Source organism: Rhinichthys klamathensis, unplaced genomic scaffold (genome assembly GCF_029890125.1).
Source record: "Rhinichthys klamathensis goyatoka isolate OS25496 unplaced genomic scaffold, OSU_Roscu_1.1 h1tg000603l_1, whole genome shotgun sequence".
Taxonomy (NCBI): Eukaryota; Metazoa; Chordata; class Actinopteri; order Cypriniformes; family Leuciscidae; genus Rhinichthys; species Rhinichthys klamathensis.
This window is the reverse complement of record NW_026607058.1, coordinates 1,575,810-1,602,191: the sequence shown is the minus strand read 5'-3', so window position 1 is coordinate 1,602,191 and position 26,382 is coordinate 1,575,810. Positions and strand designations below refer to the sequence as shown.

The 26,382-nt window shown below is 36.2% G+C and overlaps 1 protein-coding gene across 1 annotated transcript; it reads right to left on the bottom strand.

Annotated features, from left to right (window-relative positions):
- Positions 1 to 575: 575 nt before the first annotated feature.
- Positions 576 to 26,382, bottom strand: ptpn21 (protein tyrosine phosphatase non-receptor type 21). The gene is made up of 20 exons (XM_056240537.1): positions 26,207 to 26,382; positions 24,781 to 25,078; positions 23,516 to 23,685; positions 23,338 to 23,435; positions 21,063 to 21,130; positions 20,892 to 20,962; positions 18,449 to 18,536; positions 16,738 to 16,826; positions 16,170 to 16,257; positions 15,701 to 15,780; positions 13,911 to 13,971; positions 13,501 to 13,579; positions 12,088 to 12,980; positions 10,560 to 11,111; positions 9,182 to 9,316; positions 7,027 to 7,245; positions 5,793 to 5,921; positions 3,837 to 4,071; positions 2,883 to 3,043; positions 576 to 1,213 (listed from the first exon to the last, which is right to left on the bottom strand). The coding sequence occupies exons 2-20, from the start codon at positions 24,958 to 24,960 to the stop codon at positions 1,085 to 1,087; spliced, it is 3,525 nt and encodes a 1,174-aa protein (XP_056096512.1). The 5' UTR covers positions 24,961 to 25,078; positions 26,207 to 26,382; the 3' UTR covers positions 576 to 1,084.

The window sequence follows — 26,382 nt, the reverse complement described above, 5'->3', positions numbered from 1 at the left end:
GGGCCTAAATGATTTGATATGGCACATTGTGCTTGGTTAGTGCAGTTTCACAGTGTTTTAAGACTTTAAGATAAGAAGTAAATGAACTCCATATGCTGAAAATTCTTTGGTAAACCATCATAGCTGGTGTGTGTAAGTTAGTGAGGTCACAAACCGTTAACAATACACCCAACACTATTGTTCACTCCAATCCATAAGTCAAGTCTGTGACGCTCTTTGGTGCGTCGGGTTATTGAATGCTGGTGGCTGAAAGAGCTGAAAAAATACAAAAATATCCCTAATGCAAAGAGAAAGCCTTTCTGATTATGATACGTAGAATACATTTGAGAGTTTTCATATACAATTGTAATACATATTGTAAATTATTTATAGGTTGCGTCTGCGGACAGAAAATAAACCCTCCCGTCTTTGGCTGCATTCAAACTCGAGATGCGTTTGATCAGTGGAACCCATTCGTAGAGTTACACGCTCATGACACAATCTCAAGAAACAGCTTTAACACTGGACGTGAAACTCCCGGAGTCCTGTAACATCCATCCCATGATGCAACAAGGTGAATCTCATGAAAAGAAACGAGCATTTAGAAAAGCAAGGTTTTTTTTTGTACATTTTGCCTTTACTTTCATGAAAATTGAACACATTGTCCATCATATTAATATTTTTGGGGGCTTTTCGTGAGATTCACCCGATCATTTCTACTGAAGTGAAATCCACACACGTCGTTTTCGTTTTGGCGTGCTAAACCTTCATGCGTAAACTAGTAAAATCCACGAGGAACCCGGTATAAAAGAACCACTGCAGTTCAGCGCATCATATTAAATAACAGAGCTGCGTCATTCGCGTCTATGTACAGCAAAATAAAAGTGCTGGGACTGACGTCCGCGATCACGTGTACAAGCCCACAGGGAAATCTGTGAATAATACTGGATAAAGAGAGCGCGGCGCAGTGTCCTTCATACTTGCCCCGTCACTAATACTGTGAGGAAGCCAAGCCGCGCCGGCGCCGGTCCGATGCGATGCGTTCACGGCTCCGGCGGACTGAGAGGTCGTGAGAGGGCTCATGGGACATGAGCCAGCGCTGGTCTCAGATCAGTCTGGAGTTTCTCAGGAACTGAATGAGCACTTTGTAGATGAAGGTGTACTGTGAGAGCGTCTGCACCATCATCATGCGTTGCTGTCGCAGCAAAGTCAGAACAGTCGGGACGTCCAGCATCTGTTCGGAAACAACCACGCATCGTTTTACATTCTGAATCTGAACCATGTTTTAGAATATTAGATAAATAGGCAAAGCAATGCAGACTTATTTATATATATATATATATATATATATATATATATATATATATATATATATATATATATATATATATATATATATATATATATATATATAAATAAAAAAAACATACGCAATGGAAATTCAAAGGGCTGTACATAAAAATTATTTAAAAATTATAAATATAAAAAGGCACATAAATACAAAACGAAAATTGTTTTGTAACAAACAAATACAATCAATAGTAAAAGATATATAATTAATATAATATATAAATTAGCAGTACATACTTATTTATATATAAAAAAAGTCATACGCAATGGAAATTCAAAGGGCTGTACATAAAAATTCTTTATATAAATAAAGGCACATAAATACTAAACGAATTTTTTTGTAACAAACAAATACAATCAATAGGCAAGGCAAGTTTAGTTTATATAGCAATAGTAAAAGATATATAATTAATATAAAATAATATATAAATAACATCTACTTAAATAACATTTAATATTAGAATAATTAAAAAAATTATTGATGATTAATAACTTTAGTTTTGAACTCGCGTCTTATAACATGAATCTGTTTTTGCACTGATATTAGACTGATTTATTTATTTGAAACCCATAATTTACACAAGAATGATTAAAATATTGTATATATAGAACAGAAGAACAGTAAAAATAAAAACAATACATATAAAATATATAAATATAAATTAAACTATATTAGACATTTAATATTAAAGTAAAATAATTTATATTGTTTTATGTATTTAGGATTAACTCAAGTGTTTTATGAATCTTGTTTTGAACTGATTCATTCAGTTGCTACAAATTATTTACATAATGATTAAAATATTGTATATAAAAGGTACAGAACTAAAAAAATAATTTTAATAGATACATTTAATTAACCAACATTTCATATTAAATTATAATAATTAAAATAAAAAATTAGTCAAGTGTTTTATATTATGAAGCCAATTTTGCACTGATATCAGATGGATTAATTCATATATATACATATTACTTAAATCAATTTAATAATAAATAATTATTAATTGAAATTAATACATTTTATTTAATTTGTAAATCCATGCATTTTTCAAAAACAATCTTCTTTTTTTTTAATAAAGATTTTTTTCTGTTGAATTTGCAGCAAAAGAAATCAATTTGCGATATATACCATTAACATTATATTAAATGTCTCATACTGTGATGGGATTACAGTGCAACCCTATAAACTATATTTATGACCCCTAGGTCCTAGGTCAAATTTTCATAATGTTTTACAATGTTAACTGGGAAAAGCATTTTCAATGTTTTGCCCCGGGTTACACAACAGCACCACAGTCTGTGCTTTCGTCATATTCAATCAACTGTGACTAAGGTCTAAGTGTAGTACAAACCTGTCCAGCCACATGCCTACATCTGCAGAGAATGCGGTCATCTCTATTCCTAGCAAGCATGTGTTTTGTAAGCTGAAGCAGAAGTGTAACATTTCTTTCTGCCCTGATGGTTCCCCCCCGATAACCGTGACCATTTTGCCCTGAAATGCTCTAATTCTGTAATGCCTTCATGCCACTGTAAGCACAGGACATAAGTACCTCATTATGTTCCAGACAAGCTATCATGATCTCAGACAGAATGACCACACCAGTGCGTCCCACCCCGGCACTGCAGTGCACCAGAACCGGCAGGTTTGTGTTCTTTGGGTCGCTGGAGCTGTTGGTGTGTCGCCTCACGGACTGGATCTCCTCCAAGTACGCTAACACACAGAAATAGAGCATTTAAAGAGCCACGCCAGGCTAAAACACTCCAGGCAAGAACAGTTATGCAGCTTACAGTCATGCATGGTTGGGATGATCTTAAGAAACCTTTCAACATGTCCAGCTCATATTTCACACACAAATTAGAAATGATATTGTGCACCAAGAAAATAAAGCCTATGCAATAAGATGTTGTGACATTACTGTTATGCATTGTGCCAAAACAATTAAACACATTTAATCTGCAAAAAATATTTATGACCATAAAACTATAAAGACAATATAATATGATATAATTCCAGACACATATACACACACACGCACATTTAAATTGCATAAGTATTAATGTATATATATATATATATATAGTGTGTGTATTAATTATAATAGTATATATTATAATTGTAGTATATTATAATATAATGAAAATTCTTTAATCATTTTATATTAAATATTTTTTACACATGTTCTTGTGCATATTCATATTTTTCTTAATACAATAAGATGTTCGGCTATATATATAACTCGGAAATATGACCTGAGGGATGTTTTTGTGACATTCTCCTATTACAACATTCCTTACAGCAGCATGTTAAACATTTTAAGAGAATACTTTCACTTTTTTTTCTGGCTTACTAACAGAGAAATGTACAATTTGTATTATCCAGACAATATGAATATGAAACCTACAAACAAACTCACTTGCAGATACTAACACCACCTGTGATGTCTTGAGTGCCAAAAGCAGTGATGTTTGATCTAAAGAAAGCCTGTTATCGGTGTTATACTTACAAAGAAACCCTTTAAAGTCCTCGGGGCAGCCGTGATCGGGCCAGTCGGTGTACTGCAGGTGCCAGACGGTGCGCTCCTGTCCTGTGAGGAGGTGTTTGATCTTCAGGCCCGTTGTGGCGTAGCACCCCGAGTCCGTACGGAAGCGCGTGGTGATCTTAAATCGTCCATAAGTAACAGTGTTGTGGCGAGAACCCAGACGAGGCCAATAGCGGAAACTCTTCTCACGACCTCCTTCCTGCAGGTCAGGAAACAAAACAAGCCATTTAGAGGAGGCAAAGATTTAATAAAGGCAAAACACATCAGTTTGAAGAGTGACACGATCTATGTTTCCATCCACACGTTTGTATCCAAATTAATTGATATCGAATGAAAAATGGCTTATGGAAACAGTAAAATTCGATTGAATTTCATGAATATCGACTCAAATGAAATGCGTTCGGTCTCATGGGATTTTACCTTTATCGATATACGGCTTATGCAATAAACGTTATTTGCCAAAAAAATAATGAATTGCGATTAAGTTTTAGGTCATTTTATGGTTGCAACCCGCCACAAAACATAGTAGTTTTAGTTCATTTCCGCCCAGTATATCCGCTCTGTTTGCGCACACATGGCGGGTGTCAACAAAGACAGATGTAAGTGGACAAACAAGGAGACGAGATACTTTTTGAATTTACTTTACCAGAAAAATATAACGGCTATTTTAGATAGCAAAAATCGAAGAAATGACATAATTTATCAGGAACTCGCAAAGGAAATGGCCAACAAAGGTTACGACAAGTAAGTAAGGAGTAAATGGAAGGCGCTCAAACAGCAAAAAAGAGTTAATAGCGTCGGAGTTTTCTTATTATAGCTTGATATGTCGCTATCAGCTCGCACATAAGCACTATTAGGCTACAACTTCTGCAATATTGATCATTTGTTGGTAGATGGCACAATCCATTTTGTCAAGCAAAACTTTGTTCGCAAATGTTTGCTTGAATGTTGTGCGATTCAGTGCGAAAATGAATGGAAACACCTTAAAATGTCTCAAATCAATTTGATCGCAAAACAGCATGTGACGTCATTACGCACAGGTTTTTAAACCATTGGATGGAAACACACTTTCACCAGCTTTATTCGCATGAGTTTTTTTTACCGAACTTCAGATAATTCGATTGACAAGTGGATGGAAACTTGGCTACTGTAAATAACAAATAGGGCTTAATTTGAATCGATTCTCATTTTGATGAACCAAAATCACATCCTGCCACCTGCCATCCAATAAACTGCAAGAAGCTTTGTGACTTTTGATATGTTACATACATTTACTGAAATGAATCCTGTCATGTAATCGCTCGATCAGTGTTTCAACCGCGGAAAGAAGGATAAATCAGCATGAGACGTGAATGTCACGTAATGTACATTTACTGCAGGAAAGCCATTCAAATGTCCATAACCGTGATAGTCAGCTTAGTCTAGAGAAGAGCATTTTGATAAATATACATCATTATATTTTTACTTAATCTGTTCTTTAATATTTAATGTATGTTTGAATGAATCCATCATGAACAAGTGTTTATGACAGGCACTGCTTAACAAATTGGAGTAAAAAATTATAGCATTAAAAATGACTATTGTAATGTTATTATTATAAAACTACCTTGTGTGCAATTTAAATGCTTCTACACAAATCAATTTTATCCTTTAATATTACAGTAATGTACTAGCTGACAGGATTCCCTGTATAGTTACAGCATTAGTTGTAGAGATTACACAATTTTTCATATAATATATATAAATACACATTTTATTTTTATTTTTATTAATCGATATCTAATCAAATCAGGATTGGAATTGAAACAAATCGAAATTTTGTGAATCGAAATCAAATCATGAAATTTGTGTCAGTACCCAGACCTAATGTAATAACCACATTTCCTTTCCGTTCATGCAGAGATATGTTTTAATGTTCACCTCCTCTGCTGTGACCATGCCGATGATGGCAACTCCTTGTTCCCAAACCATTTGCCAGAAGTCTTGGCAGGTGCTGGAAAGCGGACCCTGAGATGCGATATAACTCCACTCTTTACCTCTGACCGTAACCTGGTAAACAAAGCGGCAGAAATCACAATTTGAAGGCTGATTCATCTGATATAAATCAACGCATAAATAAAATAAAACACATAAATAAAATATAGCTGCAAACATCAATTATTGGGTCCAAATAGTCCAAACACTTTAAGACCTTCAAGTGCATGCATAAAAATATAGGCTATGCATAATTTAGCAATCCAGAAGTTAAGCTATTTCAGGTAATATACAATAGAAATGTAGCATTTTAACATTCATATCTGTTATATGCCTGATTCGCCATAAAGTTTTGAATGCTCCTTAGACTAAAGGTGCTAAAGCACTGTCCATTTTTGTTTTGATCACTGTAGCGCCACCATGTGGCCAATCAGGACAAGACGATTGTTTCACCAACCCTTTAAACCAGTTTCAGATCCCTAGGATTACAGTTTGATCTGCACAATCAGTTTTAGGGCATACTATTTTTTTTTCTTTTTTCAAAACAGCAGGGTTTCAGCAGTTTGTGCTTAAACTTTGAGGGTTGGTAGTATGTCATTAAGATCTCTAGTATTACGGTTTGTATTCTTATCAGGGTTCCCACACCTCGGTTAACTTCAAATTCAAGGACCTTTCAAGGACTTTCCAGGTCCAACACCCTCAAATTCAGGACTTAATGTGGGGACACATGTGTTGTGTTCAACAACAAACATTGAGGTTCCATCGTAGTAGTTTCGTGTGCGCGTGAACGTCATGGCAACGTATAACACAAAGCACCTCACGCGGGAAACACTTAAAGTAACGCGAAAATGCGTGTAACTAACGTAAATCAAGCTAGCTAGTGTGCATAGGCCACGAAGTGTTGGCGAAACACTTCCATCTGAACGGAGGGAATAATATGGAATTTTTTCCAGAAAACGTCTAGCACAAAATTAATTCAAGCACTTTCAAGGACCTGTATCTATTTTCAAAAACTTTCCCGGGCCTTGAATTTTATTTTTCAGATTCACAAACTTTCAAGGACCCATGGGAACCCTGTCTTATGAAATTTAGGTTGAACTTCTAAAATTAAATACAATGTCCTGAAGTATCGATGCATATTGTCCATGCACGATTGAATGGGCACAGATCGCCAGCTCACCCTGATGTGTGAGGCGTTGATGTAGCCCGTGTTGTTCTCTTTGGTGGGCACCAGCTCCACACGCGTGTCGTCGTAGGGCAGCACATCCTGGAAGCGGTTCCTGTCGCTGTTCTCGGGCATCTGAGCGATAGTGCACTCACAGCTGGGCCGCTTCTTGTGCACCTGCTCGTACTCGGTGAACACCATCCCCTGCTCCACTCGCTGCTCCAGTATCTTACACTGCAGGACACACACACGGGACGCGAGGATCTGTTCAGAACGTGACGCCACACAGCATGCTAACAGCGAGTACTGATGTATGAGGAAATGAACTGCACTCTCAAAATTCCCCACTCAATAAGTAATTTAGTTGCTATACCATTGAACATCTGCCCTCAACAGAACTGCTAGTTGATGACTTCACTATCAACAATACACTTCACTATCATACATATATATATATATATATATATATATATATACACACTACCGTTCAAAAGTTTGGGGTCGGTACGATTTTAAATACTTTTAAAAGAATTATCTTCTGCTAACCATGGCTGCGCTTATTTGATTAAAAATACAACAAAAATCAGTTATAGTATTAAATATTATTCCAGTGTAAATCAGCTGTTTTCTGTGTGAATATATAGTAAAGTGTAATTTATTCCTGTGATCAAAGCTGAATTTTCAGCATCACCAGTGTCAGTGTCTTCAGTGTCAAATGATCCTTCACAAATCAGTATAATATGAGGATTTGATGCTCAAGAAACATTTATTATTATTATTATCAATGTTGAAACAGTTGTTGGTCTGTCAGTTGTACAGTTTTTTTTTTTTTTTAGGATTCGTTGATGAATAGGAAGTTCAAAAGACTTTTGTAACATTATAAATGTCTTTACTGTCACTTTCGATCAAATTAATTATTCCTTGATAAATAAAAGTATTGATTTCTTTCCTCCAAAAAATTAAAATAAAATTCTCACTGACCCCAAACTTTTGAACGGTAGTGTAATATATATATATATATATATATATATATATATTTATATTATTTACACATACATTCACGCATATATAAATAAAAGGGTCGTCGTGTTGATAGACCATATAATTGTGTATTGACTATAGTCCAGAGATATTGCCGATGACTGATGCCTTTGACGATTTTGACATTTTACCATTAATGTTTTAAATGATCATTATTATAAAGGCTAGTATTCTTAAATTAAATTAATATTAGGACCTTTAATTTGCCTTACCTAATTTCATAACATCATGCGCGTATGAGGATTGAGGACTCGATGAAAATGTTTTTAAAAACGACTACAAAACTACATCAAAATTTAACTGGAAGGTGATCTATTCACAAATTGTCAAGAGTGCTTGTTATAAAAGAGACGCATCATTCTTATAGTTGTTGTTTAAGATGAGAATGGCATCGCCGTTTTTCAACATTTTGTTTAGTTTCCACAGCACATTAACAAAACATATAAATGCACTAATAACACTAAAACAATACAATTACACATCAATATCACTAAAGTTATATAGGCCTAATAACAGTCTTTAGGTCCCAAGAACAGCACAAATCATCTGTGAAAATCAAGAGCGGATTGAAACACTGACTTAAAGACAACTTATTTAACAAGAAATATTGATTGTTTTTATTTTCACTGACATTAATGTATGGTCAAGAGAAATATTAAGCCAGTAAATTAAGATAGTTGATATATCGTATATAGATTCATCTCTCGTCTCTGAGAGAATGTGCTACAGACGGCAAAAGCTCGGCCAGTTTTTGCTGTCACTTTTACTTTCAGAGAATAAAGAGCATTTTTTCTAAAGTATTTGGGTTTATTTATTATACAAAGTCCTTTTTGTAGATTTTTCGAGAATAACTACATATATAAATAACTATATCATGAAATATATCGTTACCGTGAAATAAAATTAGTCATACCGTGAAATGCAATTTTGGTCATACCGCCCACCCCTATTAGGTTATGTTGTTTATACCTCACTATCAGGAAATAACCTGCTTTATTAATAAACACTCCTCCCTTGCTTGCAAAATAGAAAGTGTTTCTAATTTTCCGTGATCATAAATAGTAGAAAGTAAATAAATGAGCAAATTAATGAGTAAATAAGTAAGCAGTCCACCTCCAGCACAACTCACCCTCTCATCATTAGACGCGTTCTCCGGGTCGTCCTTGCCTTCATCGGGCAGTGGCATTCTGGACAGAGTCAGGCCGTTCAGAGCCGCCAGCTTCAGGGGTCCCACCTTCTTGACCTCCGAGCGTTTCTTCATGCCCTTCATACCCGGAGAGAGCGATGGAGAGAGCGAGAGAGAAAAACAGAGTCTGAGGATCAGGATCTGAGACACAGCTGTGCTCTTTGGCAGAATGCAGCTTTTCGGGTCTAACGGCCTGTTGGGCCGCATTCTTCAAGTCATGCGTATAAAGTCAAGTTTCCGGGCTCGCCCCAATGTAAAAACACCTATTCTACATGCTGACGAAATTAAAATAAAAGCCTCACCAGTCGGATCATATGCATTTACAAATCAGTTTGGATTTCCTTTATCAAATTACTTGAATTGATCATCTTTACAGGCGAAACTCAAATTCGAATATCGTGCAAAAGTTCATTTATTTCAGTAATTCAACCTAAAAGGTGAAACTAATATATTATATAGACTCATTACATGCAAAGTGAGAAATTTCAAGCCTTTATTTGTTATAATTTTGATGATTATGGCTTACAGCTTATGAAAACCCCAAATTAAACATTTGAATATTGTGAAAAGGTTTTCAAATCTGTAAGCCATAATCATCAAAATTATAACAAATAAAGGCTTGAAATATCTCACTTTGCATGTAATGAGTCTATATAATATATTAGTTTCACCTTTTAGGTTGAATTACTGAAATAATAGAACGTTTCAAAATAAGAACACATAAACAAATTGCAAACAACAGCACGAATAAATGCAATAGAATAAAGAGAAATATGACATAAACATGGCTTTAAGTTTTTTCAGCTGGGTCTAATAGTAGGTTAGTATTCGGGTAAGAAATACTACAGAAATTAAAGTTATCAAACGTAAAAATAACACTGGATAGTCTTCAATGTAAAAATTACATAAGATTAATGCTTACAATTAAAGTTACAAAAGTAATTCATTCAAGAGCAGTGATTTTCTTTATTTTTTGTTATGTTTATATTTAACATTGTCTAATATTAGACTGCTGTCACTTTAAGAGTTTATGCACAGATCCAATATACTGTTACACAACATGCGTTATCTTTCTCAACTATTTACGTTCCAAAACTGACTGTGTTCAACTGAATACTCTCCAATACAGTCATTTTGACATAATTTTTTATGTTTAAGCGCAGTAAGCCACTCATTTTGGTACTCAAAATAGCGCCTCGTCTCGTTCCTGTGAACATCTTGTGAGCTAAATGTACCGTCACACGCCCAATGATTAGCTTTTGATGCAAGAACCCCCTGCTTTAAGTAATTCTGATTCAAATCTGATCATTCGTGCACTTACTGCAGGCGGAAGGCCATCGATGTTCCTTCTCGCGGGTGGAACGTCAGAGACGGGTCTCTTAAAGAGGTCTCTCTTCTGTCTCAAGCGTCCCTGTCCGCTCAGATCCCCCTCTGAAACCGAGGGCATCATGTGTCCGGGCTCTCGAAGAGGGGGAAGCTGCCCCACATCCTCCGGTTTGCGGATGATCGGATGGGCCTGGTACGCGAGAGAGCCCGTCGGGACCGTGTCCATACCGTGGCTGAACGGATAAGCGGGCGGCTCTACGAGAGACCGCTCCAGCGGTGTCATGTGACGCTCAGGACCGCCCACAGCATCCTGAGACTGGGGTGTGTGACGCCCACTGTCGTCTTCAAACTCTTCTTCCTCACCGCTGCTGTGCACCAACATCGTGGCGTCGGACAGGGATTTTTTGTGGCCGTAGAACACGTCCTCCTTGATGACCACGTCCTCAGGCTTCGGGACCTCCAGGACGACATTGATGTCGGAGCCAGATGCCGTAGGGGTCATCGCCTGGGCAACCGGGGGCGGAGTCTCGGCCGCTGATGCGGATACCTGGGTAGAAAAATATTTTTAAAATAATAATACATTTATTAAAATAATTTAGAATCTTAGATTATTACTAATATTTAAATCTAAATTTACATAATTACAAATGCTTAAAATTATTGTATTACTTATTGAGAATTAGCAAAATTCTGTTGAAAACAATAAACGCATTAAATATCCATGAATTTTCGCAATCTTGAGTCTTAGATAATAATTATATAAGAATTAATTATATGATTTATGCTTTTTATTGAAATATATAAATTATATATAAATTATTAAGAATTTGTAAAATACTGTTTTTATGTACGGTACGTCATACAAAAGTATGTCAGTGAATAAAAAAAATATATATATAATTACCTCAAGTATAGTTCAATCCTGAACATGAATATTGCTAATAATTACATTATAATAAATTACATAAAATATTAGGATTCTTATTTAATTAGATTAGATTTAATTAAGAATTAGCAAACTGCTGTTGAAAATAGTTTAACCCCTTAAACCCGAAGTGTACCACCGGCAGTACAACCCCTCCCCCCCCCAATATGTGTATCGTTTTAAAGCTTAGAATCTCAGCTTTTTAATGCATCTAGCCACTTTGATCAACTCTTAACGAGTGCTGAGTAGTCCCTCTAAAACAGTGTAGCGCCGCGGGCACCATTATAAGAAAATTTATAATCATATTCAAAATTGTCTGAATCTGAACTTTACACTGAATGCAGCCAATTTGATTAACTCCTAAGTAGTGCTGAGATATTTACTGATAAATAGAATATGTTTTCGAAAAATTAATAAATAAATTAATATGAATAATTTATGAAATACTTTTTTGTACTACGTACTGCAATATGTCAATACATCATACAGCTCAGACTGTCGTGTGTCATGTGTAATTTGAAAGGTCTCAATGAGTAGAATACAACAATCATAAAATAGTATAAATAGCATAAACAGTTTGAAATGTGTATAACGCCACACTACTCGCCTTCCTCTCCTTCAGCCTCATGTTCTCCAGTCCGTACGCCAGCCCGGCGATCTCTATGGAGTTGCGCTTGTGCATGTGAGGACGGCGCGGCGTGACGAGAGGCTCGCTCACCTCCTGCAGCGAGTGAGCCACGGGAAGACTGTCCTCCTGGAAGGTCTGCACTGAGTGATGCACGCGGCGAGTGATGAGATCCGGGTTACTGCTGCTGACGTACAGGTGACGGGACAGATCCGGGGTGCTGTTGGCGGGTCGAGGATGAGGGTAGGGATACGGTGGAGGCGGCCAGTAAACCTGATTCCTTATGATGTTGGGCGCCGGGTACTCTTGTGCCTGCTGGAGCTGGACGTTAGTGAGTTCGGGGACGCTAACGGCGCCCACCACGGGCCGTCTCTCGGTGGGATAGGGGTACGGAGAGGGACTGTGGAAGCTGTAGTTGAGGTGGAACGGATACTGGCCCGCTCCGTGCTCGCGGATCTCCGGTTGGCTGTAAACGAGCGGATCCGGTCGGCTGTAGGCGTATGAGTTCCCGATGTTGAGGTTTCTCATGGAGTGGCTCTGGCGCTCGGAGGGCGGGATCATACCGAGGTTCTTCTGCCTCATGACGGTCTCGTAATCGGGCGTGGCGCGGTAGGACGGTGGGATTAGGGCGCTGTGTCGGTGGGAAGGCACGTAGTCTGGTCGCATGAGGTCACTACCTGTGATGCTCGGGTTGGAGGACATGGGCGAGGGTTGTAGGTAATGCTGTGGGTTGTTGAGGGAGCTGGTGCTTTGGGCGCTGTAAACGCTGCCGTTACGGATCCGTCCGTTGTACTCGTGCGGAGAGCGGTCCAGACTGGTTTGGGAATGGTAGTAAAAACCATTCTGGTTGTTGATGTAAAGATTATCTGTAGGAAATTAGAGTCAGTATTTTAGGTCTTGTTTTTTTAGTAGCTTTATTGGCATGACTAAGTAATATAACATCATTATTATACAGTATATTATTGTTACATGACTTTAAACTATGCAACATAGGAGAACATTTGTGAACAGCTATTACAGTACAAATATCTAAACTTTTTATTAACTTGAAAAGCAGAATGATATTAAGTCTTGTTTTCTGTTTAAGCGTAAAGGAATAGTTCACTTAAAAAATAAAATTCTGTCATCATTTACACACATTCTTCAAAATGTCTTCCTTTGTGTTCAGCAGAAATTCATACAGATTTGAAACAACCTGAGGGTGAGTAAATGATGACAGAATATACATTTTTAAGTGAACTATTCCTTTAAATCAAGAAGAAAAACAATCTGCCAGTGGGGTCAGAAAAATAAACTTGTTTTCTCTTTTAAATAATTTTTTTTTAAACCCCATTTACAATAAGGTTTAATAATAAGAACGGACAGAGCATTTTCGGCCTGTTTTACCTTGCGAAGACGTGTATGGTTCGGTGTAATGGCCGTTAAAGTGCATCTGAGGTGCCATCATGTAGGGTTGCGGTTTTGGCTGCATCATAAGACAAAACAAAAGCAGCATTATTCAGCAGGACACATTAAGTCTGTGTCAAAACTAGTGAACTCCCTCAGACAGTATTTTGAGTCATATAGGTACCGTTCCAAAGTTAGGCAGCATAATTATATTAAAAGTTGGCTGTATACAGTTTCTTATGCTTATTAGATTATCATGATGCTGCCTTAAAAGAGAGCTCCCTATGAAGACCGCAAGTTTTTGCAATCGAGCTACAGTAAATCACATGAGATCATGCAGAGCCAAAAAACTCTAGAAACTCCATTGTAAAACTGTTGTGTAGTCCATGAATAACCGGTATAATGCTGACCAGAGACATTCTCGTAGAGGAGCGTCGCCTTACTGGGTTTACAGGAGCGGGCTGAGTTTGTCTGTAACAAAACACAAGGCAATAAAAGACCAGTTGAAATAAACCAGAGAGTAATAAAGTTCAAAGTTATATTTCTCACAAACACAGCGGTTCACTATGGTAACAAAAAAGCAATGGGTTAAGTTTTGCACTGAATTAGCATTTTTGCATTGCGACATTATCATTGGCAACTAAATATTTTTTGCAATATCTTTTACATTGCAGCATCACTATGATGCTGTAATGCAAAAATAGTGTAAAGTTAAATATTTATAAAAGATTGAAGTATTTGATTTAGACCTGGTTTCTCAAACAGGGCTTAGATTAAAGGAATAGTTCACTTCAAAATGAAAAGTGTCATCATTTACTCACCCTCAAGTTGTTTCAAACCTGTGTGAGTTTCTTTCTTCTGCTGAACACAAAAGAAGATATTTTGAAGAATGTTCGATAGTCAGACTGTTGATGGACCTCATTGACTTCCATAGTAGGGAAAAAATAAACAATGGAAGTCAATGGGGTCCATCAACAGACTGGTTATCTTCAAAATATCTTCCTGTCAGTGTGTGTTCAGCAGAAGACAGAAACTTACACAGGTTTAAAACACCTTGAGGGTGAGTAAATGATGACCGAATTTTAATTTTGAAGTGAACTAATCCTTTAAGCCAGGATTAGGCCTCAGTTCAATTAGGACATTTAAGTAGCTTTAATAAACGTGCCTTAGAAAAAAACATTACTGGTGTGAGACAAAACAATGCCACTGATACATTTAAAGATCTGTCAGTGCAAGTTGCTTTCAGTTAAAAACAGCTCAAACATGCATTTTAGGTCTGGGACTAGACTAAAGCCTTGTCTGTGAAACCAGGGGTTAGTGTCTATAATCCATCTTGATTTAAATGAAAAATAAAGTTAAGGAAAAGGTAGTTATCAGGAATTCCCCGTCACTCTGTAGCCCATGAGAAGGCTCTGAGCAGTAATGCAGTAACGCTCACCCCTTGTCAGCAGGCACAGAGGGACGCGAGAGGGTTGGAAAGCGAGGAAATGAAAGAGAGAGAATGGACCTCTGGGAGCCCTCAGAGTTCGGGCCGTCAGACAGCTCTCTGGAGACAGTAAACGGACAGCGGTGAAGCCACCGAGAGAAAGAGACACACAAAACTACAGATGCACTGATTTAGCAGCCAATAAAAGCATGTTTTCAACATTGATAATAATCAGAAATGTTTCTTGAGGATCAAAACATCATATTAGAATGATTTCTGATGGATCATGTGACACTGAAGACTGGAGTAATGATGCTGAAAATTCAGCTTTGATCACAGGAAAAAATTAGATTTGACAATATATTCACATAGAAAACTGCTATTTTAAATTGTAATAATTCAAATTTTTTACAAATTGTAAAAATGTAATTTTTTATTTTTGATCAAATAAATGCCGCTTTGGTGAGCAGAAGAGAGACTTTCAAAAACATTAAATAATCTTACCAACCCCAAACTTTTGTATGGTAGTGTACATTAGTTAAATGATTGCCTAAATCACGAAACGTTTTCTTTTTACTGTGCCTATAATGTCGTCCTGTTTCACATCCAACCAACAGAACCAATCTAGTATTTAGTCACAACATTACAAAGAATAAAACTATTTTTTTTAGAGGAAAGAGACAAATGAAGGCTATGTTTTTTGTTTAAATCGTACTGGCCAAAATCAGTGCACCCCAAACAAAAACAAACACACCATAGAAAACACAAACTTACAAACTGCTGTTGTTAACTTTGTAAAACTTGTGTCGCGCCAACCACATTCTGCACACGTATTTGGACGTCTCCATGTCTTCCTGAAACAGAGCCAGAACATTTTTACTAAATCAAATCAGGCTAGGACATTAACTTGTGTGTTTCAGGGCCTAAATCAGTGGCGTTCCTTAAAGGCCAGCTACAGATCTATTCATTTATATGAATGGACATACACATGGGCATTATTGTGATACACTCTTAAAAATAAAGTTTCCAAAAAGGGGTTTGTTAAGAGCCTTTTTTCTTATTGTGAAGAAATTTTAAAAGAACGTTTTTCCAACATAAAGAATTTTTTGTGCATTTAAAAGGTTCGATGGATGCTAAAGGTTCTCTATGGAACCATCATAACTCCATGTTAATGAAGTCGTTCAGTTATTGCAGGCAAAGAAAAGCATCTGAACTCTCTGAGGCGGTGCAGATGCAGACTTACGGTCTGGAACTGGATTGTGTCTTCTTTGTTGGCGAGCTCCAGGGCAAAGAAGGACTTATTATGAGTCATATTATTAATGTCATTCCACCTGCAGAAACAATGAAGAGCTCAAGTCAGACACATGACAGCAATACACAACCTAAAAACACGATACGATAAACAGCCTTTTGAGGACTAGGGCATTAGTGCACAAGTTACGGCCTTTGGGCAACATCTGATATATAAATCTCTATATTTAATTTATTTTTTGCTCTGACAAAGGGTGATAATATTAAGTTTTGTCCTCATGAACAATGGCTGGTTGAAATTTTTGGTTTCTCTTATTGAGGAACAGTTCCTCAATAAGAGAAACCAAAAATTTCAACCAGCCATTGTTCATGAGGACAATAAAAAAATACAAAGAAAAGAAAAGAAAAAGTAAAATACAGAAATAAATCTAGTTACAGTATTCAAAGTATGTTTTGCAATATTTACTCATATTTATTTATATAAAGCAAAATAAAACTAATTAACAGCAATATTTACCCACGTAATATTTTTTACTAAAAATAAATGCATGCACACATACCGAAACATCAGAGGTGCTTTCCCATTTTTGTGCTTGACAAAAATGCCGTCCTGACAAGAGCCGATAATCACATCTGTGCTCTGAGTGTCCTGTTCAGACACATGGAAGGAAATAAGAACAGCTTAAAATAAAGTAGCATTATATATTTATTCATTTAAATGGCTGTCAATAGCTTAAAATTATTATTATTAACCATGATTTTTTGTAGTTGATGCAATTCATCAATTTTTGTGTGAAGAAAAACTTAAGCCTGGTGTCTTAGAAAAAATCTACCATATCTTTCTTGGCAAGCAGATTATTTCAAAGCGAACACTTAGTTAGGGGTAGTTTTAAATCAATAATATCAAGTATGAGTAATAATGTTGTGATGCTTGACAAATACCACTAATAAATTTGTTCAGAAGTTCCTTCTCCATTATTTACTGTTAAATTAAACTGTGTTTCTGTATTAAACATAATTCATTTCTTAAAGGGATAGTCTCTGTCATCCTCGTGTTGTTCCAAACCCATAAGACTAAGATCTTTGAAACACAAAATAATGTTTTTTAAACAAATCTGAGAGATTTATGTCCATCCTTTGAAAGTCTATTCACCCAAAACGCTCATAAAGAGATCGTACAATAAATCCATACACTGCAAAAAATGCTTTTCTTACTTTGTATTTTTGTCTTGTTTCCAGTCCAAATATCTAAAATTTCTTAAATCAAGAAGCATTTACTAGATAAGTAAAATTACATAATATATTATATCCTGTTTTCCAGGGGAATTAATCAAAATTAAATGAGTTGATGCTTAAAAAAAGCAAAATTATCTGACAACGGGGTTAGAAAAATAATCTTAATTCAAACAGAAACAAGATTATTTTTCTAACCCCATTGGCAGATAATTTTGCTTGTTTTAAGCAAAAACTTAATTTATTTCCCCAGAAAACAAGACTTAATATCTTATGTCATTTTACTCATCTAGTAAATAGGTCTTGATATATGAAATGTTTGATATTTGGACTGGAAACAAGACAAAAATACTAAGAAAAGCATTTTTTTTGCAGTGAATGAATCAAGCAGTTTAATCCAAGTCTTCAGAAGAGACGCAATCGCTTTATGAAGAACATTTAATTTAAACTTTTATTCACACATAAACACTGATCAGTGAACAACATACATAACGCGTTCAAATTTGGTCACGGAAGCTCAAGCAAGAGAACCAATGAGGTTCATTCTCGTGTTACATCTGTTCATCATATAAAGCCATCGTGTCTCTTCAGAAAACGTGTATTAAACCGCTCCATTCATATGGATTTACTTTATATTTCAAAGCTGCTTTGAAAATCGGAATTGTATAAAGCGCTATTATAAATAAAGGTAACTTGATTTGACAACGTTTTGAAGCGTCAGAGTTTTGGGTGAACAGACTTTTAATGGAGGGACAGAAAAATATCTTCATTTGTGTTTCGAAGATGAACGACATGAGACATGACATCATTTTTGGGTGAACTAACCCTTTAAGTGTATGCATTCATTTTGTGCACAACTGTTATTCATCAGCCCTTGTTATATTTCTTGTTTTGACAACATTAGTACTGCATATTGCAAAATGTGTCAAGGGAATCTTTTATGAGGTAAACTGAATATTTTCTAACTCAACAGTCAGATTTATAGTCCTGTGCATGGTTTGGCACAAAACAAATATAGGCTCTTATTTGCCGATTTACCTTCGCTTGGACACTCTCCTCCCCGTACCCCTCCATCTTCTCCACCTCCTGCATGTAGAGTAACTCCGCCTCTGGTGCAGAAAGACCTCTGGGAAACAACACACACACACCATGAGCTCTGAGACACTACACAAAGATCACATTCAACAATGTTGCGGTCATCTGATCGCTATTATCAGGCTCTTCCTCATTCTTATGGTGCAATACACAACAAACAATGTCAGAGGACTGCAATGCTTATTCATAGATTTATTCCAAGATGCAGTAAAAGCTATTTCATCTGCATGACATGCCATTTTTCACAGGGTCCCAAATATCACAAGCACAAATGTGATACTGATTTTATACAAACAGTTCAATAAATAAGTTCATAGCGGTTCATTTCGGATTGAACCATTGAATCATTCGGGTGAACCAATGATTCAATGGCCCATTTATAAAGAGAGCTATTTACTTCATTCCTGAATGAATCAGCCGTTTGAAGAATTTTGGTAACCAAGCTGTTTTGGTTACCATTGACTTCCATTGTATGAACAACAAAACAAAACAAAAAAATACTGAGACATTTCCCAAACTATCTTCCACAAAAGAAAGAAAGCCATTCAGGTTTGAAACGACACAAGGGCGAGTAAAATGAATGATCCCTTTAATACCCATTTAATCTCATGGCATTATTTATGTAGTTGTAATTGCAGTGTAAATGAATTAATGCCACCACTGATCTGCAATAAACGGTCTGTAATCACATCTAAATACCAATTCAGATGCAGCTTCTGGGAAAAAATCATGGCCTAAAAGCATAAAAGTTTGTGAAATAATTTCTGTTGAATCAAATAAATTTCTTTCTAAACCTACTTTTTGTATTGTTTATTTGGTTCTTTCTCATTTAACACAATAATGACTTTACATTTGGATAAGAAATTTCCTCAAATGATGATGTGAGATTAATTAAAATGTAATTAATTTGCTATTGTAAAAAATGACAGCCCTAATTAAAACATCTTTTGTAATGGCTCTTGAAGGATTGTGAATCTATTTTAAAGACTTGCTCTTTAGGGAACAATGGCCAAATAAAAAGTGCATTATATAATTATGATTCAGAACGTTGATTTATTTTATATCTGCATCAAAAAAAAATGGCAGTTTCGAAAAAAGTTTTTTCTCGAAAGATCCTTCAGAGCAGATTTGCATGCGTTCGACACGTTAGGGCTGGGACATGTATTGAAATATTTGCCTAAAATAATACAATTTAATAGGACAATTTGCAAATATTTCAATTAGGGCTGTCAGTTAAACGCGTTATTAACAGCGTTAACGCAAACCTATTTTAACGGCGTTAATTTTTTTATCGAGCGATTAACGATCTTTAAAAAAGACCGATAGGTCTTTTTGGCCTAGAAAACTTTGTAGTTTTTTTCACATGCTTTTGCAACAGGACGCGGCGCTGCGCTATGAAACCCATTCATTTCAATGGCTTGCGCCGCGCGAGGACGTTTTGAAAGCACAAGCGGATCTAGCTAGACCGGAAACAAAACAGGCACGACGCCGCACACACTTGTTTGGGCTTGCGAGCCGGCCAAATAGTTGGTTAACATTACGTTTTGAGTGGATGACGAGCGCGAGACGCTGAAATGGATGCCAATAAGATTCTGAATGGAAAGTTTACTTTTAAAAAGTTGCCAAATGGTTCCATTGACGAGACCAAAGTGATATGTGTGTTTTGTCGTTGTGAACTGAGCTATCATCATCGCAGCACGTCCAGTCTGAAATACCACTTGATGGCCAAGCACACACACACACACACACACAGCTGATGCGAATTCTCCGCCCCCTCGTCAATATCAGGACCTCGTCAGTATTTCTTTCACCCTTTTATTGATGGACAGTGTTACATTGCGTGAGAGATTATTTGCTGTGAGAATGTAAGTGTGAAATTGAACACAGTATATGCCAATGTTGTTTTCAATAAAAAACATTTGCACAAAGCAAGCCGATCCACTTTTCCATGTTGATAAGAGCATTAAAATGAGAAAAAAATAATGGGACGAAAAGAAATCAAGAGACATTTAGAATAGATAAAAATGTGCGATTAATTGCGAGTTAACTATGACATTAATGCGATTAAATATTTTAATCGTTTGACAGCACTAATTTCAATACATGTCCCAGCCATAATGTGTCGAACGCATGCAAATATGCTCTGTAGGATCTTTCGAAACACAACTTTTGCAGGAAAGCCAAGAGCATTTGTGGTGCTCTGAGTCCAAAGCACTGATCATAAGTCATGTCAGGCGTTTGACAGCTGCCTTTGAAATCCTTTAACTAGTACCATCTGATATTCATGAAGACTCCTAACTGAACCTCCCTTAAACAGTGGCGAACTATCTCAGTCTTTTCCAAATGGGAAAACAAGCACATTTCGCAGATGACTACAGCCTCTCACCGATAGTTTTGATAGAGCATGGCGACTTTTTGAGTGGCCTCCTCCACAACCCTCTCGTCCTGAATCCATGGCTGAGAAAAGAGGAGAAAAAAAGAGAGAATGAACCAGCTTAAAAATATCCTGCAGTTTTTAAATCGGGAAAAGAGACTGAAATGTTCAATGATTACTCACCATTGGAAACAGCACAATTTTCTGAAGGAAGTCCTGGGAGTCATATCGATTGAAGTCTCCTAGGTCAGCTAGAAGCAATGGACAAACTAGATTAAAAAAAGCTCCCAAATATAATGTACACATGACACTGATTCTTTAATATCAATAAATTAATATTAATATTTTAGTTAACCAAATGTACATTATCCAGGGTTATTATAGTTAAATAAAACTAAAAGGCATTTTCGTTCGAAATAAAATACAAATATTCCTTTATTAAAGTTACATTTATAATGTAACTTTAATTAAAGCAAATTAATTTAGTTTACCTTGCTGTCCAAAAATTATTAAAAGTTAAGATTAAAAACTATATAGACATTTTATAAAAACACAACTAAATTAAAATGAAATCAGAAAAGATAAAAACAAAAACTAATTCAAAATATTAATAAAAACTATAATAGTATCTCAATGATACTATAATAACACAGCCATTATCTGAAGAGTTTAATACTTATATTAAGGATTTATAAAAATCTCTAATCCCATCCAGTAATAGAGATGTTTGACTCATCAAAAACAAAGTTTATTTTGCAATTTGTTCAATATTATTTTATATGATCTGAAGACTCACTGAAGTTGAGTTAGATAAAATGTGAGCCCACACAAATATTGCAAAATCATCTTCAACATTCAGGGCAATAGCACATCTAAATTTAGAAAAGCTGAGAGACGTTTTGTTATGAAAGGAATCGATTTAGCCTTTGCAACAGTAGTAGTTCAACATTAACAGCATGTCTAATCAGCCCGTTAGAAATGTTCACAGCTATGCCGACAATCCCAAGCATCACCATCGCGTGAAGCCTCCTTACACAGCAATGCTGGTGCACAAAAATAACTCCTGGCCTCATCGAAATGACACAAACCAAGTGAAGACAAAGGCCGTTTAACAGTGCAAATACAGTCGGGACATGATTTGTTTATCTCAGTGAGTGATGTCCGTTCCTATGTAACTGGTGCTGCCAGATATATCAGCGAACGAGATTCTTGTGTTGGGTAAAAGCTAAAGCTGGGCGGCTTGAGCCTGGCAGCAACGCTTGATAAATGGTGCTCTGATTTTCTAGACTTACAGCCTGTAGAAATATAAAACCGTACCTTCATGATGGAGTATCTGGACCCGTGAACCAGACACTGGCCAAGCGTTATCTTAGGAATGTTAAAGCAAATGTTCTCTTGCAACATCAAGTTATGATTGAGTCTCAAAACATCTTTCACATTACCGTATATAAAAAAGACAAGATTTTTAGTGGACTGAATACCTAAATATGAAACCTATTGAAAGAAGTCTCTTCTGCATTACCAGGCCTGAATTTAATTGATCAAAAATACAGTAAAAACAGTGAAATATTATTACTATTTAAAATAGCTGTTTTCTATGTGAATATATGTTCAAATGTAATTTATTCCTGTGATCAAAGCTGAATTTTCAGCATCATTACTCCAGTCTTCAGTGTCACATGATCCTTCAGAAATCACTCTAATATGATGATTTGATGCTCAAGAAACAATTATGATTATAATAAATGTTGAAAACAGTCATGCTACTTCATATTGTTGTGGAAATTGTGATATACTACCATTAATTTTTTTTTTAAATAGAAGAAAAATAATTTAGTTCAGTACGGACATAGTAAAATTGATCAAAAGTGAGAGTAAAGACATGTTTCTATTACATGCTGTACATTGAACTTCTATTCATTCATCAAAAAATAATTGAGCACCAATAATAGAGCAGCAAATCATCATATTAGAGTGATTTCTGAAGGATCATGTGACACTGAAGACTGGAGTAATGATGCTGAAAATTCAGCTTTGATCACAGGAATAAATTACATTTTACTACATATTCAAACAAAACCATTATTTTAAAATGTAATACTGCTTTTACTGTATTTTTGATCAAATAAATGCAGCCTTGGTGGGTAGAAGAGACTTCTTTCAAAAACATAAATAAATCTTAATCATTCCAAACTTTTGACGAACTCCACCACAATCACTGTATGTTTTCATATCATTTTCACTGATATGAGTGATGCCAGGAGTTTCATCTTTGAGTGAGCTACTCCTTTAAAGCCCAATCGAAATGAAACCAACCGAAAATAATATTAATATTACAAAATGCCCCACACAAAAAGATTAACGATCACTAAATCATCTGAAAACGGGGGGCAGTGACGCATTAGCCCTGCATCAATTCAAATACCTAAAATGCCAAACATAATAGCAGCAAAAATACCTTGCACAGCCAAGCTTGCCAAATGGATGGCTTGCTCAATGGAGCATGGGATCTTCCCCTCCAGAACGTCTTTCTTCAGCTGGAGATAATACTGATATCTGCACGAAAAACCGGAAGTGAGTAGAAGCGTTGTAACAGCACTGATGTGATCATTTTCAGACATATTCTTGTCCTTAACCTGGTTATCTCTTGTTGTAACTGGGTGACAGTCGACACGTAGAAAACCACCCCAAAGTAAACGGTCGGCTCCAGCCCGTACTTGTCAAGCTGTTTCTTCAGCGGCTTCTCCAAATCAATCCATCTCTGCTGGTTTTGTTTGTTGTAGTACCAGAGGCTGAAGTATGTTATCTGGGGAATGAACAGAATTTCACTGATTGCTCTTTTACTCATGAGAAACAACAGGCCCGGAGGCTGGCGGACATTCACGTGCTTAACTTCAAAAACTGCAAATACTCTCAAAGCTTTGAGTAAGATGACTATTAGGCAAAGCTAAAAGCTGTGCACTGTTCAACATGATGTATTTGAACTGCTTGAAATGATTGGAATCACTTCAAAAGAGGAAAATACAGTTGTGCAGCGCAAGTCTGACATATAGACTACATGAAATTATAATGAGAACATTATAATTGTGTGGTTTTTATTGGCGAGACTTCTGTTTTTGTAATCAGACTCTCAAAAATTATATAAAATTTTGGATTTATCGCCGATATATCGGTTATCGGCTTTCAAATATAAAGAATTATCGGTTATCGCTATCAGCCAAAATGTTTATATCGGTGCATACCTAATTTTAATGTATTAGTAAATGCTGAAATTAACATTAACACAGATTAATGAATGCTTTAGAAGTATTTTTCATTGTTAGTTCATGTTAACGAATGCAGTTAAATAATGTTAACAAATGCAATCTTATTGTAAAGTGTTACTAAATCTGAGATGAAACGGCAGAACCTAAAATATACACTTTAACTTTTGTACTCATACAATCTTGATGCTGAACTGGACATGATATTTTGTCTCATTTCTAATTCTGCTTTAATCTCAATCCTCTAAAATCTAATAAGGCTTTTTTCCTGCAAGCACACATGTGCTAGTGAACTTTAGGCTACTAAACACACTTAACGCACTGGGCGATACTCATACGACATGTTTGAATAGATGTTGCGACCTATAGCGATATAATAATCTGACTTTGGGGGGAAAACACTCAGACTTCTCAAGAGCAGTCGACTGCATACAAACGAAGCGCACTTAGTCCAGGCTGAATTCTTGGCACACATGCATTTAGGGTGTTTGACAGCATTTTGGTTGCAGTCCTAGAATAGCCTAGACTCCAGACGGCACCAGCAAGCTAAAATAAACACACGCCCATGGTGTGTTAAGGTGATTTCGACCAGATTAAACCAAGTTGATGTCTTAGTAGCCAGAGGACGGCCAGCCTACCTCGCGTAACTCGAGTCTCTGCGCAACTGCCTCAAGACATTCCTGGCCCGTGCTCTCCACCGAAAGCGTGAACTCCACATATTCGCCGTTGAGCAGCTGTATGCGAGTAACCAGGCAGCTTTTGCTGGACACCGTGTATCTTCTGGTTCTCTTGAGTTTTAATCCGAACGGAAGGGGCATGTTGAACCGGTGCCGCAACCTTCCTCGAGCAGAATGATTTGATTCAGCTTTTCTCCGTGCTTAATCCATGGAGAGGTGCTGGATTATACAGGGCTCCACAAGACAAACACATGAGTCCCTGGATAAAGACAAACCACAGCAAAACAGATTAGCAATGACCGCTTGGAGTGATAGCAGTGTTTATCTGCTCAGCGGTGGGTCACGGATAAAAGGCAAAAAACATTTCAAAAATAATAAAATGCAACTAGTCATACATAGTTAGCATAGCAAAAGAGGGTTATCTAATTTTACAAATTTTTTTATTGATTGAACCCACATTCATCTGTCACTTAGTAATACTAATATTAGTGTTTGTTAGGTAAACAGCACTTCTGTGGTTGTTTATGCATTTACAAAATGCCATGTCATGGATTGCTTAATAATACATACATGTTTGATGTTAGGGACATTTTTGTTGCTTTTGTGTGATTTAAAATATGTTTCTTGAAGTAAAACTGGCTGAGAAACACTAGTGCATTTATTAAAATCGATTTTAGAAGCATGACATGAATCAAATTTACACAGATAACATGAGGCATGTGCACAAACTGTCATACAGAAATCAGTCCGCAACTCAAAACCTGACTCATAATTGAGATCAATAACATAATTCATATAACGTTAGTTATGAACCGATCAGTCAAAAAACATATGCACCTATTAAGCAAATACACAATCATATTATTTCGAATTATTATATTATTAATAAAGTGACCCATTTATAAAAAAAATATAACAACCCTCCACTATAGTGTGGTCCATCTATTAATGACACTGAAAATAACAACATAAACAAAACATGAACAGAGCGTGATTTAGGCTATTGCAGGCCATTTAAATCCGCCAAATCTGTAAAAATAAGCACTATACTTTATAAAAGTACATCAACACTCTTAATTCTTCGGCCATTAATTAAAATAGATGAGTTTTTTAGCATTTACGAAATATAAACAAACACCAAAAATGTCTGACTAACTTTTGGAGCAACAAGTGACCGCAAAACCGCACGCATCCAAACTCGACTTCTACACTTCATTAAATAAGACGACAAAGTCTCCAAACACACATTTGAACGTCTAAATACATGTGACTTATTGAGATGTCTTAAGTTTTATCGTAAATTAAGACTTTAAGAGCGCGCGCTGGCTAACACTGCTAACACTGTAAAACTGAAAATGAATAGTTTAAACGGCTCTTTGCCGCTTACCTGCTGGATTATCTGATTTATTATATCCTTAATTTATAGCATGGGTAGTTTTTGGAGTATGAATTACGGTTTAAAATAATAATCCGATATTTGGTGGTTTATTTTTTCGGGATTGACGCATGTTTGAGGTTCCTCGGGTCACACTCCTGCTGCTGCGTCACATCCGCTCGGAATAC